General features: G+C 39.3%; 2 protein-coding genes across 3 annotated transcripts in view; one reads left to right on the top strand and one right to left on the bottom strand.

The window, feature by feature from the left end:
• LOC133093739 (ubiquitin-conjugating enzyme E2 E2) overlaps positions 1–17,161 on the bottom strand; it is a 364,710-nt gene that overhangs the window by 268,263 nt on the left and 79,286 nt on the right. The window lies entirely within an intron of this gene.
• Positions 6,269–7,890, top strand: LOC133093737 (adenosine 3'-phospho 5'-phosphosulfate transporter 2-like). The gene is made up of 2 exons (XM_061193714.1): positions 6,269–6,331; positions 6,409–7,890. The coding sequence occupies exon 2, from the start codon at positions 6,502–6,504 to the stop codon at positions 7,609–7,611; it is 1,110 nt and encodes a 369-aa protein (XP_061049697.1). The 5' UTR covers positions 6,269–6,331; positions 6,409–6,501; the 3' UTR covers positions 7,612–7,890.

The following is a 17,161-nucleotide window of genomic DNA, read 5'->3' as shown; positions in this document are numbered from 1 at the left end:
ATAAGCACAGCTAAATAGTTCAGAGCATTTTAGAATCCTGAATCATTTACCCCAGACTTTATCAAGTCCAACCCTGATGCATGAAGCTGCTGGACAATGAAAGGGTCGTCTGGATTCTCTCCCTGCACCTCAGGGAAGGCACCCTGTCTTATCCAAATTCAAACAGCTCAATCAGGAGACACCCAAATCCCAATTCCTGGTAATCTGCACCTATTCAATGTATAATGTGGAATACACAACTCTATCTAAATAACCTCTCTTGTACTTACTATGTGTCAAAGTTTTAAAGACAGTTATAATCATTTACCTCTACAGGATAATGTATCCTAGCCAGCAATGTACAGTAAATTTACTTTTGAGGATACCTTATTTCCAATATTTACTTCTACACAATAAAATAAGAGTGCTTTCAAAGTCCCATTGCTAAAGTCTGGAAATGTAATAGAGACATGACCTCATGTCATGCCACTGAAAGTATAATACTTAGAGCTGTGACAGGAGAGTACTAAGTTCGGCTCTGAAGTAACGTATGGACAGACCAAATTTGCTTTAAATTGTTTACAAACACTTTGGTTTTAAAATCATTTCTGACTTATGAATATTTTAGGAGGCAGTCTCCATTCTGAGTAAGCTGGGGAAAGGCTGGCTTCTACAGAGTTTTATCCCACACCCACTGCACTAGAATTTATGGTGTAGTGCCACAGGAATCTAAATTTTTAACAAGATTCCTGGGTGTTTTCATGCACAATTAAGATTGAGATCATCTGTTCTGTTGCAAGTTACCACTCAATACGAAGCAGGATGCTTTGTAATAATTTTTATCCTTCCCAAATAGGGGATCTCTCTATTTTCCTACAGTGGTAGAACTTTGCAATTGCTGATATACATTAAGGGGGTGAGTACAAATTGCATCAATATTACAGAAGGTGAAAGTAGTAGGGATCTCCTGGAACACCCCTTGTTACCAATGGTTATTTAAGGCAAGGCTCTCCAAGAGAGGGCCAGGAGAGGTCTGAAGACATTAACAGCTAAGCCTTGATGGAAGTCTTCCTGGCCAGCATAAAGCCAACCGTGCCACCCTCTGGCATTTGTGCTAACAGAGGCAAGCTGCCGGAGCCACTGGCTCCAATTAGCTGTTGTTGTCTAATTAGCTTGCATACCAAAGGAAACACCAACACTGACTAAATTCAACAATCTCTCATCAAAACCTAATATTTAAATTCCTTGTATCAACTCATTTAGAGCCATTTGGCAGAGAATCTGCCCTTTTGCCCGCCTACATAACAATTTTTTGCTTACTATTCTGCCTTGTACTTTTGGCAAAATATAAGCACTGCATTTGCCTTTAACTGTCAAATTCAAGGCAACACAAAGAGAAAATATGCAATTTCATCCCCCAAAGTACCTAGTAAAAATGCATCCACTGTTTATTCAAAGCAAAATTTTTGATGCCCATTCTGAGAGGAGCCATGCTCACTTTCAGAAGCTCCATAGGTATTCTGTCTACTTGATTTGACTTCTCAGTATAATACTGAAATTTTGACTTCTAGCTATAACTAGAATGCCCTATTATCTAATACAAAAATTCTTACATCTATGTATTCCTACCTTAATTTTCATATCGTTAAACACTAAAATGTTTATCAAAAATTATTATTTTGTTACAGTCTCAAGAGAAATCAACATCTACTATAGCAAATAAAATCCTGGGGCGAGAGGGCAGGAGCCTAAGTATGAACGTCTTATTCAATTTAAATAGCACACGTGCAAAAAGACCACTGAGACCAAGATATTTTAGCCAAAATAAACAGGAGTCTGCTTTATAGACTCAAAGACACAGAGAAAGGTAGAAGGCACTTCTAGGGATTATCTAATCTGATCTTTTGTTTTGCAAATCAGGAAACTTGCCTGTCAAGATTACTGGCATGCTTCATTTTTCCTTTCTTTTTCACTGTACCAAATTATTCTGAAATGTTGCATTACTTTTCACATTAGATCACAGAAAAAGAAAATACTTGATGTCCTCAATATCTATACTATGACCATCATTCTATGTTTACAATAATAAACATGAGATGAGTTAATTATTACACACAGTAATCACTGTTAAACAAGAAATCAGCATATTCCTATCATCATACAACTAAGATGAAAAGAAATATGAAATGACATTTCATGAAATCAGATCCTGGAAAACTTCATCTTCACAAGCTGCCAAACTACACCAATTCCTAATCTGCACACAGAAGTTTTATCAGAACCTTACAATGCATTTTTCAGACCTGTATATGGTTTCACTAGTCTACCTAATTTTGTCCAGCATTCCCAGGGTTGATGAGATGAAATAAAGCTAGAGTCTTGGCTTATTTCACCAGAACACATCCTCCTATTTTGGGTCATCGTTTGTTTTTCATTTCAGCAAGACTGACTGTAGTTGCAGCACTGTCCCCAGCCTGATGCCTGCCTAACCATTCTATAAAACCTTGCTTGCCCAAGTATTCAGTATTGTTTTTCTGGTCCATATGGCCAAGAAGAGACAATGAGTGTTTTACTAAACATATGTGTTTGTCTTGCCAACAGGAAGAAAAGATAGAGAATGAAGTCATATACCTTCATTGTCTGAAAGAACAGAAAAAGCAATTCCAGAATTACCTTCTGACGCTGTAAGTACAATAAGCAGTCTTATCTGTACTGGCTTACACAAGCATTTCTCCTGGTTATAAGGCTAAAGAGTTTCTCATTAGTGAAACGATGGGAACAATGGTGGGAGGAAAGGAGTACAGTAGCAGTAGCTTATTCTGTATTGCAGATTAAACTTTATGTGTCATTATAAGACTTCTGGAAAATTTTTGAAGCCAAAACTGAACACAATCTCAAATTTTTTAAAGGATACCTGACATTAATTATAACCTTTCTCTCACTTAATAATCAATATTTCTAGTAAGATTAAGTGATTTAGAAAAATCAAGGGATGGAAACATCTTAAATGTTTCTCTTTTATCTGAGTTAAAAACATAAAAATCTCAGCAGCTGCTTAGAAAAAACAGTATCAAAAATAAAAACATTGGGCTTCCCTGGTGGCGCAGTGGTTGAGAATCCGCCTGCCAATGCAGGGGACACGGGTTCGAGCCCTGGTCTGGGAAGACCCCACATGCCGCGGAGCGACTGGGCCCGTGAGCCACAACTGCTGAGCCTGCGCGTCTGGAGCCTGTGCTCCGCAACAAGAGAGCCCGCGATAGTGAGAGGCCCGCACACCGCGATGAAGAGTGGCCCCCGCTTGCCACAACTAGAGAAAGCCCTCGCACAGAAACGAAGACCGAACACAGCCAAAAATAAAAATAAATAAATAAATAAATAAAAAACGTCAAAAAAAATAAAAGCATAAAAAACACGGGAGTTGGTGCCCTTCTCTTTTTTTAGATTACAGTTTACAAAACATACATCTATAAGAAGTGAAGATGAGAGAGGAAATTCTTACTTTTACATTGGGAAGTTTCCAAGAACCAAGTGGCAATCCCGTGCTACCGGACGCTTATCACTAACCAGGAAGCGTCAGGTTTAAGATACCTGTTCTTTCTCCACCCTCACGAAAACCAATCTCCCTCCTTCTAAATTTTCATAATGCTTTATTTGAAGGTTTCAACTCAGCCTGACGTTTACATAGTTATTCAGAGTATGACCATATAACTTGTCATCCAAACCAGGACATCTGAAAGTGAAAGGCGGTACGATTAATAATTACACCAGGCACTTCCCTGGCAGTCCAGTGGCTAAGACTTCGCCTTCCAACACAGGGAGTATGGGTTCAATCCCTGGTCGGGGAGCTAAGATCCCACATCCCTCGTGGCCAAAAAACCAAACATAAAAACAGAAGCAATACTGTAAACAAAGTCAATAAAGACTTTAAAAATGGTCCACATCAAAAAAATATTAAAAAAAAAAAAAATTACACCAGGACGAGAGATGTAAAGCAGGACACTTGGGCTCCCTGGTTATCCTCATCCTTCTCCTTCCTCTACTAGACTTGAAGAGCAATGGTACAGGGGAGTTGGAAATTCATTATTGTACTTCCTACAGCTTTACACTATCTTGCATGAACTAAGCATTCAAGTCTCATGCTGGAAAATGAACAAATAAACTCAAGAGGACTTTCACAGCTGCTCAGGAAAGCACAAGTAAGTGTAACATTCTGACTCCTCTGGACAAATTCTAAATTTGTAAACCTATGGCTCTGGATTTAAAAATCCAAGAAAAGAATGAAAATGGAAATTATTTAGGCTATCCTATTAAATATATTCTAATGTTCTCTATAGACTACTAAAGGACCTAAATGTGTTCAGATCCTAACAGTAAAATCTTAATAGCTACCACTATTCAAGAAAAAGCTTCTGCAAAGTATGGTATACTCCTGGCAGCCTAATAATCTGAAGAATCTGTCTCCCTCCTCCAGCCCAGTATCAGATTGGTATGTAAATTGTGGAAAGATTACACAAATTCAACGTTTTTATTTGCTTTTCAATATATTACTGTTTCATGCACATTTACTAAATATAAAGCACATTTTGTTATTAAATGTAAACATTTACATATTTTAATATTTGTATTTTTAGTGAACAAAATGAATGTGTGCCTAGCGGACTCAAAGTTGCTGAAGTTGGCCTGATATTCAATGAGGACCCTGCTTCCCATTAACTTTGTATCAGCAGATCTAGTTTTCATCAGGACTAGTCCTGGTTGGTGGCAGAAGCAATTGGCGTTGTTAAAATATTTATAGTTTCATTTCAGTTCCACCTTGAAATGCTAAACAGACATAAAACCACAGTCTATCATGTGTGTCACTTCCTGTAATTCACAACTGAGCCAATTCTACTATTCATTATATAAAACACAATTTAACAAAACAAAATACCATAAAGAAAATAATCAGAATCCACTTAGATCTTTTTTTCTTTTTAATTTTTTTCCCAAAACGAAACTGTGAAAAAAATCTTGAGGAAGCATTTCTTAACTACTTTTTTTTCTTACAATTTTAGCCAATTACAGGTAAGTCATTATTATCTGTGATAATGGGAGGTAGGGATACTAGGGAAGAGGCACAAATAACCTAACTATTTTCACTCTTCTTCACACCTAAAGTTTACAGAATCTGCTAAGAAGTAACTAGACTGAAGGATGGGAACTTCATTTCCTATTCCACCCTCTGGTACTGCAGCTACTAAACAGCAGAATTGGTCAGAAGGTGGCTGCCAGAAGGAAGAGGAGAAAAGCACAGAAAACACAGGAAATCAGACCCTAACCAGGCCTTTCTGCACGTACCCACCTTTAAACTCCCTTCATAATTCACAAGGAACTCTGCTCTTTCTTAAGTTCACTTGTGTGGTAGTCAGACTTTAGCTAAGATTTTTAGTTTTAAACACATTTAGACAAATATGACAGACCTCAAGCGACAAAACTTCACTTGTGTAAGAAATTAAATGTCCTGAACGATACTTTTTGTTTTTAATAAAATCACAGGCTCAACTAATGCAACATTACCATGAAACTGTTTGATTCAGGTCCCAAATAACCCTAAGTGATGAAGCGGAGCAGGAATAAACTGGCCCAGCACCAACGGAGGACTCCAGAGCACTGACGCAGCAAACCACAACGCAACACCGTGCAGTAAAAGCGGTCAAACGTTTAACACTGCACAGTCAATCCAGAAGCAGAGACCCCGCCTTGTGGGGCTTGCACAGCTTGTGGGCCACATTCATGCATCCATTTATTTGGAAAACATGGACTGAGCTCCACTACGGTTCACGCAAGGCCCTGGAGAAGTGAAGAAGCTCATCACAGCTTTCGCCTTCAAGGAGCTCAATCATGGTATCAACAAATACTACTGGTACCAAGCGATGCAGGTACCAAGTGCTATAGAGAGCAGAGGGGAATAAAAAATGTTTGTCTCCTTTGAAAAAAAAGGCAGGCTTCACAGAGAAGGTGGCATCTGAGAAACTGAGAGGACAGGAGTTTGCTGAAAGGAAGAGGAAAGGAATCCTGGCCTTCAGAGGAGTTTAACTTATAACCCCTCCCTCCTGGGCCAGCTGTGGGGTCAACCTGAGTAACACAAATTATTCCTCTTAAATTCTCTAAGATAAAAGTCAACAAAGACGTTTGCAGTCGTTGGAAGAAATAAGATAATGCTACCCTGACTGACCAGTGACATGCAAAGAAATGGGTAACTACAGGAGTAAATTATTAAGGTCATAAGATTTAGGCAGGAATACGAGCACCTGGCGAGGACTCGGCGGCCGCGGTGGAACGTGCAGGAGTGGGCGAGGAGGAGAAGCAGGAGGTGATGGCGTCGGACCTGGGGAAGGGGAGACGCTCCATCTGGCTGAGGCGCCCCCTGGGCTGGGGTCCCCCTTTCAGGGCTTGGCTCAGCAGGCAAAAGAAAGACTGAACAAAGGGGAGGAAACCAACAAAGATAACTTTGGAAGCACTGAATGCGGCAAAATAAGAACAATGGATCTCAAGTTCAACAGCTCCAGGAAATATATTTCTATCACTGTCCCGTCCAAAACCCAAGCAATGTCGCCACACATCAAGTCGATAGATGATACTGTAGTGCTTGGCATAAATCTCAGCAGATTTAACAAACTTACTCAATTTTTCATATGTGTTGCTGGAGTTTTGGTATTTTACCTAATTTATGGATATTTACAGGAATTAATGTTTTCAGTGGAGGGTTTTAAGCCCTATGGCTGGTACCTTACTTTAGTGCAGTTTGCATTTTACTCCATATTTGGCCTAATAGAGCTTCAGCTTATTCAGGACAAAAGGAGAAGAATACCAGGAAAAACCTACATGATAATAGCTTTTCTAACTGTGGGTACTATGGGGTTATCAAACACTTCCTTGGGCTACCTGAATTATCCTACCCAAGTCATCTTCAAGTGCTGCAAATTGATTCCTGTTATGTTAGGAGGAGTTTTTATTCAAGGAAAGCGTTACAATGTTGCTGATGTGTCTGCTGCCTTGTGCATGAGCCTCGGCCTGATACGGTTTACCCTAGCCAACAGCACAGTTGCACCAAATTTCAACCTGACAGGTGTGATCCTCATCTCCCTGGCACTATGTGCAGATGACGTCATTGGAAATGTCCAAGAGAAAGCTATGAAACTTCATAATGCTTCTAATTCAGAAATGGTTTTATATTCGTATTCAATCGGTTTTGTGTACATTTTATTGGGATTGACATGCACTAGTGGATTAGGCCCTGCAGTAACATTTTGTTCAAAGGATCCAGTTCGGACCTATGGTTATGCTTTCCTTTTTTCCCTCACTGGGTATTTTGGAATCTCTTTTGTTCTGGCTTTGATTAAAATTTTTGGTGCACTTTTTGCTGTAACAGTGACAACGGGGAGAAAAGGAATGACCATTGTCCTTTCATTTATATTCTTTGCCAAACCATTCACATTTCAGTATGTATGGTCTGGTTTGTTAGTTATCCTTGGTATATTTCTCAATGTTTACAGCAAAAATATGGACAAAATAAGACTCCCATCGCTGTATGATGTGATAAACAAAACAGCGGAAGTGAGGTGGTCAGGGACGTTGGCACAGACTGTCTAGGCAGCGATTCGCTTTATAACGTAGAATTAATTCATCAATCAATTAACTTTCCAAAGGGACTTTTATAAAAACCAGAGGCTCTGAAGGCATGCTGTCATTTGTGGATGGATTACATGTGAAGTTGCCCTTTCTTCAGAACCCTTGTTGGACTGTTTAACTTCCAAAGCAATCAAAAGAGCCACACCCGGCACACCTTAGAATAAAACGTCAAGATGAAGGACCGTGACGCTTACAGTCTGTTGAGAATTTCACTGGAAATGGACCATGTTGCAAGAAAAATTGGATATCGTTATGACATATCAAAGAAATTGATATGTAAACGCAGATTGTTTTCTTTTTTCCGTTCCATTTTGGTGGTGTTATTTAAATTGATTCTCTGTTGTAAGAGTGAACTGATGATTTAAAGTCTAGAGAGAATAACTTCATTATAAATAAAAATTATTCTGATTTTTTTTTTAAAAGAATGCGATGGAATTGGGGTAGTGAAGGTTGGATTTTGTTACGAAGATGGGAAGTACAGTGTACATAAACTTTAAAACTTAGGCTTTTCTCTGATCATTTAAAAGTATTCTTTAGAGAAAATGTGCTTTACGTTTTCTGTGGAATATAGGCAATAGAGTAAAAAGAGTCATCATCCTATATCCTGTAAGTATGTATCACAAGCCAGATTTCCTATTATCCATCAAAGGTGCTAAAAGATTTCATGATTTGGATTTTTAAATTGAAGGGAGGGACTTCCCTGGCGGTCCAGTGGTTAAGACTTCACCTTCCAATGCAGGGTGTGCAGGTTCAATCCCTAGTCAGGGAGCTAAGATCCCACATGCCTCGTGGCCAGAAAACCAAAACATAAAACAGAAGCAATAGAGTAACAAATTCAATAAAGACTTTAAAAATGGTCCACATCAAAAAAATCTTAAAATGTAAAATAAAAATAAAAAAATAAATTGAAGGGAAAAAAAAAAAAAAAAAAGATTTAGGTAAGTTACATAAACTCCAAACCTCAGTTTCTCCATCTATAAAATGTCAATAATAAAGGTTGTCCAGCCTGTCTTCATCAGGTGGCTGTGAGGATCAAATATAATAATATACAGACAGCCTCTTTATCAATATACAGCGATAAACACAGCAAATCATAATTTTTAAGACCTAATAAATTTTGATGTTAATTCCTGATTCATGAATTCCAAAAAATTTTAAGTGAGGTGCATAGATCAGATTTTATGTTTATGTTAATACTAACTATTGACAGCTATTTATGATTTACTGAAACATAAATGTTGAGAAAGGCGACAAGGAAATGCTTTCTACTAGGAAAGAAAATACAAAATTATCAGGTCTCTGCGGCTTAGTTAAGCCTAAAATCAAATTATTTGGTATATAGATGCCAAATTAATGCTTGACAAAATAATGAGTATAATACTATATTATAAGGAAAAATACATGGTATTTCCTAAAGTTTTCTGAAAAAAGAAGACTACACGTTGCTTCATGGCTTCTGGGAAGTATTATCGTTTTGTTCTAGCCCTTACAGTTATATATGCAATCTTAAATTCTAAAGCTTAGAAAGTTACATAATCTCTAAGTACTTCAATTACTTCATCAAAACGATGGGGTGGGACTAAACAGAATCTAAGTTTCAAGCTTCTAAAATTCTAATGAAAAGCGTTGGTGATAAATGAACACACACACAGGGGTAGTATTTATAGTCCTATAAAATAAGATACAAAGCCTACAAAGCTTTACAGAAAACATTAAAAAAATACCTTGTGATAATTCCTCATTATTGCAGTGTCAGAGTGACTTCCCAGTACTTCGGTCTGGGAGAAATAACAGAGATTTATAACAGCTTCTAGTTTCAGAAATCTCTAAGTGTAGAACTCAGCTTAGTTAAAACTAATCACTACAAGAATGCTAACCCAACATAAATACATTCAGAGTTTCCAAAAAGCTTTCACGATGTCTTGCTGGCCCTTTCAACTAACTGAATAAGATAAAAAAAAAAAAAAAGTGCAGCCCAGAAGGTGACATTTACATCAAATAAACACCCACGAAAGAGATGTGCTATAAGTTCATCATGAAAAATTCCAGCTTTCAATGAAATGAAGACTTAGCTTATATAATTAACCTGTTAAATATTCTAAGCAAAACTTTACTTGCTAAAATGAAACTTTATTAAGAACATTCTTCTCTAACCATTTATTTTTAAATGTTTTCTGTGTAGGTAGGGAAAAAAAGGCTATTTAAATGAAGTAAGAGATGATTTCAGTCATGTTAACAAAGGGTTGTAAAAGTTTTACAACTTTTGTAAAATGTTGAAAATGTTGAATATGTTGAAAAATAACATCAACACTAATGGAAATGATTCTTCTATGGCCTGAATTCCCTGAGGAGCTATGTGCCACTCCAACCCTATGTCTGTCTCACTACCCCACCCTCAAAGATGCTGCTTTAAAACTCTTCAAAAGGGGCAAGATTTTCTAGAATGGCTGTATGAAGAGCTGGGAGAACCTCCCCCTCCCCCTACGCACTATTTATTAATCTGGCAAAAATTAACAAAGACAGTGATTCAGAGTCCCTGGAGATCAATCAAAGGGCTTGCCACAAACTGCAAAGCATTTATTTAATAAAATCCATCAACGCTCGGTAACAACAGTGGAAGGCCATGGCTTTGCAGCCAGAGTCTGCCCCCAACCCCCGGCCCCCAACTCTGTGCAATAAGGACCTAGTAGGCTTGTCGCCCACAGACCCCTGGAGTGGCAGAGCTCTGCCTGGTGGATCTGACGGCCGGTGAACATCTGCAGACACCATGTCCTTTGGCTCTACGCGCAGAAGACCCCCACCGAGGAGGTGGCAGCACCCACTTTGCCACTCCGGATTCCCACTCCTAGACCCAGGCTGCGGACGATCCATGCTGGATGGCAGGATCAGTTTCTACCCCCTTCACACACCAACATATACATAGCCCCTGCCCCACAGGGAAGATCCAGGTGGAAAGCAGGCCCCTCATCAACAGCTAGCTACAGATCCACAGTTCTAAGCCTAGGAGAGTGTCCAGACAAGCCTCAAAGACCGGCAGCACCCTAATCCTGGCCAAGGAGCCAGACACTGGGTCAGAACGTACAGCAGTCTATGACCCACAGCATTACTGAGGACAAAAGAGCAACCAGCTACTGTTATGGGTTGCATGGCCTCTTCCTCCAAAAGGCTGAAGTCCTAACCATCTGTGAATGTGACCTCATTTGGAAACAGCGTCTTTACAGAATGTAATCAAGTTAAAGAGAAGGTCACTGGAGTGGACCCTAATCCAATACGACTGGTGTCCTCATAAGAAGAGAAATTTGGACACACATACACACACAGAGGAGAAGAAGACCACGTGAAGACAGGACACCATGTGAAGACAGAGGCAGAGACTGGCGTGACCCAACCACAAGCCAAATGAATGCCAAGGACGGCTGGCAAACACCGGAAGAGTGTTAGAAGAGGCAAGTGCTAGAAGAGGCAAGGAAGGATTCTCCCCTACAGGTTTCAGAGGCGTGATGGCCCTGGGGACACCTTGATTTTGGACTTCTGGACTTCAGAACTGTGAGACAATATATTTCTGTTAAGTCACCCAGTTTGTGGTAACTGGTTACAGCAGCCCTAGAAAACTAATACAGCTAGGAATTAAGAAGCTAACAGCTGAGTGTGATGATGACAGATACAGAATAGGCAGGAGACTAGGGGACAAAGAGGGCAGTCAAAGAGAACCCACTAACCCACAATAGTCCCTGGTGGTCCTGAACACCATACACATGATCACAACTGTGACTTCTGAAAAGCAACTGGAGAAAAACAGTCTTTGTTTTGTTTTTTTTAATTTTCTTTTAGTTTATTTATTTATTTTTGGCTGTGTTGGGTCTTCATTGCTGTGCGCGGGCTTTCTCTAGTTGCAGCGAGCGGGGGCTGCTCTTTGTTGCGGTACGCGGCCTTCTCATTGCGGTGGCTTCTCTTGTTGCAGAGCACGGGCTCTAGGCACGCGGGCTTCAGTAGCTGTGGCACGCAGGCTCAAGAGCGCAGGCTCAGTAGTTGTGGCACACAGGCTTAGTTGCTCTGCGGCATGTGGGATCTTCCCGGACCAGGGCTCGAACCCGTGTCCCCTGCACTGGCAGGCGGATTCTTAACCACTGCGCCACCAGGGAAGCCCAAGTTCCGTGTTCTGAGTCTCTGGCTGAACGCAGAGCAAATACGTAACCTCTCTGAGCAGTGAACCCTGAGGACATTATGTTAAATAAAAGACGTCAGTCACAAGAAACATGTATGATTCCATTTGTACGAAATGTCCCGAACAGACAAACCTCCAGAGTTGGGAAGTAGATGAGTGAGGTATGGGGAAACGGGAGTGAGTGCTAGTGAGTACAGGGTTTCTTTCTGGAGCAACGAAATATACTACTGACTGATTTGTACACGTTCAATGGGTGAACAGCTTTATAAAAACTGTTACCAAAAAAGAAAAGCTATTACAGCCTACAACTTGCGAAGAATTAGAGAAAAGTAATACCTACAGAGGCATGAAGCAGTGTGGGGCTATCACTTAAACAGGTCCGAAGGGAGACAGTGATTAACTCAGCCAGTGGGCACAGAGAAGAGGGGACCAATCAGGGGAAACATTGTGCTGGAAGAACTAGCAGTACTTCAGATTGGATGGGAGGAAATAAGGGGAGAAGGACGGCTGGGACAATTCTCAGATCTCAGCTCTGGGTATCTGTGTATTAGGCACTGTGACAATCCGAGTAAATCTTGGTTTTCCCCTAGAAGGGTGCTTTCTCTGAGCCCTCCACTGGGTACAAACCATGAATGCTGGCCAGACGTGGGGATCCCAGCTATGTCTATGACCCAGCTACCTTGACACCAAAGGAGAAGGACAATCTGTACAAAAGGGAAGGACAGCTTTTTGTCCTAGGGTTGTTCTGAGAATCAAATGTGTTAAAACATAAAAGAGCTCAGGATGTGTCTGTCACATGGTCAGCACTATACAGGTGTTGGCTATAAAATGAAGAGAATTACAGTGTATTACCAAGGTCAACACACAGACATTTCAAGGAGGGTGAAAAGCACAGCATTTCAGGAGGTCGTGCTCACCTGTAACTCTTCTCACCAAGAGCTTAAGTTCTGGCAGAACGGCCAGGCCCATTTCAGGCCAAAGAGATCATCAGGGCTAAGGCAGGGAAAGAGCAAAAAGCAACAGACCCAACCCCTTCCTGTTTACTTTGGAAGATTAAAAAGTTCATAAAACCAGGGTTTAATCGATTTTGGTTAACATGGTCAACATAGATGAATTATAACATCAATCTGGTTTACAGTTTAAAATAGGAAGTCATGGTTTGAAAATCCTTTATTCTCTATAAAGTAACAGACTATCAATTTCTCTCCATTTAATGTTCACTGACTTCCTAGAATTAACACACTCCTTTTTGTCATGAAAATATTTTTTAGCAGCTGGAACACTGGGAAGAATGCAATCTTAAAATAATACTCAAAACTATATAAGGAAATATTAATTTATAAGACAATGTATAAGCAGATTGTTGTTTACACAGATATACTGGCCATTCTCTTTCTTGCCTGTAAGTTTGGAAAGTGTTTCTCTAATAAACATTTTCAAATTATAACCCATTGAGAATGTATTTTTTAAAATATTAATATATATTAATTAAATAGCAACTTCAGTTATAATAGCATAATCTGATTTCATATGGGCTTCCATTTAATAAATGGAAATTGGAGAGATTCAATCAAAGGGAGATGTTAAGTAAATGTTCTAAATATGTCTCTGAAACTGTTTTTATGGAATTAAAAAAATAAGCGGGGGAAACCTGTTTAAAAAAATAGAGAAATTCAATTGTTTCAAGTACGTCTAAGTTCCTTTCCAAAGGCATAATATGTTAGCACTGGAAATGATCTCGTCCAACCCATTTATTTTCCCAGATTAAGAAACTGTAGTCCAGGGAACATAAGCACTTTGACTGCGGCGGCACAAGCAGCCTCTGAGAACCCGTCTTTCTGGATACTAATGGCCCACCGTCTCTGCCTGTCCTATCCACGCGCAGTAGACAGCTCTACTCTCTCCCCCCGAGAAGCATGCTACCCGGGCTAGAGAGTAACGGCATCACCATTCTCCTCCCCAGACTGTGCTAAGTGCTTCTGCACTCCTGTCAGTCGAGATTCCCTTTCCGTTCGAATCCTTCCACTTAGCCCCTTTTCAACACCTGAAGAGAGCCTGTCCCGTTCCTCTCCATCCCCTACCTTCCCTCCAAACGCTTCTCCACAATGGAGTCAACCTGGTAACATCTTTTCCCTCTCGACATTTAGGTTTAAGGGAATTCTTTAGCTGTAGTACTGCATTTTTATCCCATAGAAAACAACTTTAGAAACATATTGAGAACATTTACTAATGTCTCCCTGTGGTAGAATCTCTCCAATTTTGGTGGGAAGGACTAATGAAGTAGGTCCTTTTTTAATAGAAAAAAGAAAACAGAAGGAGAAGCTGGGAGATCTCAGAACCTTGAACAGTTGAGGAACTAAGAGTTCATTCTTTGAGTAACAGGGCAGTGAGAAGAAGGGATATGATTAGGACACAAGACGCTCAAACTGAAAAGGCGAAGGGGAGCCGCTCTAGAGGGCTGCTTGTAGTGTGGTGTTTAAAAGGTGGCTCAGCCTCAAATCAAAGTGACAGGGAGAAGAACTGTTAACAATGACAACAGGAAGTAAAGAGAGCTGGTTTGGGGATATCGTTGGTGAGTCAGATCATAGATCTTTTGAATCTGAGAAAATGGTAGGAAACCCAAGTCAAAAACGCCAAGTTAGCAGTTATCAAAAAAGGGCATGCCTTTGGTACATATTGCTCCTATAGCAATATGTAACTATAATTCGGTGTTAGATAACACTAAATTATGGTCACCAATGTAACTACAGTCTCAAGTTATCTATGAAATTGAATATCTGGAAGAGAAAGATGTTTTACTGCGATGATTTTAAAATGTGCCCATGAATTATTTGATACCACTCCCTGCAAAAGGTAGTAATTCCCCTCCTGTTGAATGTGGACCAGACTTGGTGATTTGTTTCTGATGAAAAGGATGTGATACAATTGATGCTATGTGACTTGTGAAGGATTCTTTTTGGATTGCTTCCCCACCTCCCCTTCCCCTTTCCTTACCTCTTCCTCTCTCCCTGCCCTCCCCTCCCTCCTGAAAGCCTGCTCTGGGGGAAGCCAACCACCGTGTCTTAGGGGCACTCAAAACTCAAGCAACCCATGGAGGCACCCACATGTGGAAAAGTGAGGCCTCCTGTCAACAACCAGTACCACCTTGGCAGGCATGTGGCTGAGCCACCTTGAAAGTAGACCCTCGAGCCCAGTCAAGCCTTCAGATGACTGCTATTCAGCAACCCCATGAGAGACCCCCAAGCCGGACCTAGCCCCCAGAAACTGTGAGATAATAAATGTTTAACTTGCCACCTTTTGGGGTAATTTGTTACGCAGCAATAAATAACTGATAAATTTCTTCTCCATTATAGCACTAGCACCTCGTACTGAAGACACAGTTGCCAGAGAAGGAATGAATGAGGTATCTGAAATAACATCTAGTACCTAAGCTATTATAACTGTGTTCCCTTTTCTGAGATATTCCCATGATCTTTCCGAATCACAGTAAATTTTGAGAGACCAATAGATGTCATGTGTCTAACAGGAATAACCGTCTTCAAGTGAAAAAAATTCAACTTTTTTTTAATACAAGGCATGATAAAAATTTTTTATAATGACTGTCAATGACATCAAAACCACTGTCATTACCTTAACATTTATTGGTGTAAAAACAGTAGCCTCTTTGTGTACAGTCATCTTCTAATATTATTGTTAATTTAACTGAATACAATATAGTGTGTGATGGATTCTTCCCACTGAGGGATGATCATAGCAATATGAATAAACCATGCACAGTGGGAAAATGATGGGAGAATTGACATCTGTCATCCTGAAGAAAGAAAAATTGGAAAGCAGGCTTACAAGGGAAAGAAACGAATATCTGAATGCCTGCATTGCTCTAGGTACTATACACATTTCACCTCATTTAATTCTGATGGCAATCTGAAGCAAACATATTATCACCATTTTCCATTTTATCCTCCTTAAGCAGACACAGCTAATAGGTAATGGAACTAGGATCTAAAACCAGTTCCGATTCCAGGTTCTGATTCCAACATCTGTGGCCATTCCACTATTCATCCCAAGGCCATCTGTTAAATTATTTGGGGGAATTTGTAAAAATCTCAAGGCTAATATTCTTGAAACTCACCTTCCTAGAAGGAGCCACTTGATTAGTAGGTCAGGAGAAGTGTACACAATGCAAAATTAAGCATATTCAAAACCAAACTATTTCTGTGTTCCTGTAAATCTTTCCCAGTTGTGAATTACTGCTTAAGGTGTGGAGCATTAAGATGTCCATTTCTATTTAATTCACCTACTGAGAATGACCTAATTCATTAAGTAAATAAAATGTCATTTTAAAAAATAATTCATAACTTAATTTTAAAATTCTGTTACCTTTTAATGAAAACAGTTAATGATAACTCATAAGCAACATTACTGAAGCCATAAGATTATTTTACAGGATCTGTAAAATATAAAAATATGATTGCTAAAACAATTTTTTAAACCACTGTGTTGACTTTAGTACTTGTTCGCTGAATTCAACTTCTGGTTTGAAATAAAAACAGTACGGATGCTTTCATTTAAATAAGCAAACTTAAATAAGCAAATTTCCATCAAAGTAAAGATGGAAACAGAACAAACACCTTTGTTCCCTTTCAAAGCCCTATTAAAATGACAGAGTAAAACTTGTAAAAAAGCATAAATACATCGGTCTAGAGGTAAGGGGAAAAGAGGTAAAAGCAATAAATTTTGGAAGCTGGAAAGCACATAAACAAGTAATAATGATTTAGCAGCCTTGAGAAACCTGGCCCATAGTACACACAAGTGACCAAGGACTACTGGACATAAAAGAGTCAAAAAAAACAAGAGCAACTTGGAGAAAGCCTATACAGAGAAAAAACTATTACTAATTTACTCAGAGAAGATATTCACAGCATAAAACTGTAAGTATGCTATTTTTTTAAATTCACAAAATGGAAAGGGCATAGAAAGTTGTATGTCTTACTTACAGAACACAGAACAAATTTTAATCAAATATGAGCACTTCTACCCAAAATATCTCCAAATTAGTGTACTCCCTTTAAATTTCTCTGAATTATAAAGAAAATGGTATTCTAAAGGTCAGCTTCTCTGCTGCTTTTCCTGCATTCCAAAGCCTATCATGTCTTTATTGAACAAAAGGATTCCTACGAACATACTGGAAAAGCGTGTCAATTTTCCTTACTTAAGTCAAACCGTTAAGACTTGCTTAATTTTCCTGAAGAATTCATGTTTAATCATAGAATCTAGTTTAAAGGATATCTAAAATCCAATATCTGAAGTTTAATAACTAATATCTAAAGAATATCTGTCTGGATT

The sequence above is a fragment of the Eubalaena glacialis genome, chromosome 6 (genome assembly GCF_028564815.1).
Source record: "Eubalaena glacialis isolate mEubGla1 chromosome 6, mEubGla1.1.hap2.+ XY, whole genome shotgun sequence".
Taxonomy (NCBI): Eukaryota; Metazoa; Chordata; class Mammalia; order Artiodactyla; family Balaenidae; genus Eubalaena; species Eubalaena glacialis.
This window is presented reverse-complemented; position numbering and strand designations above follow the sequence as displayed.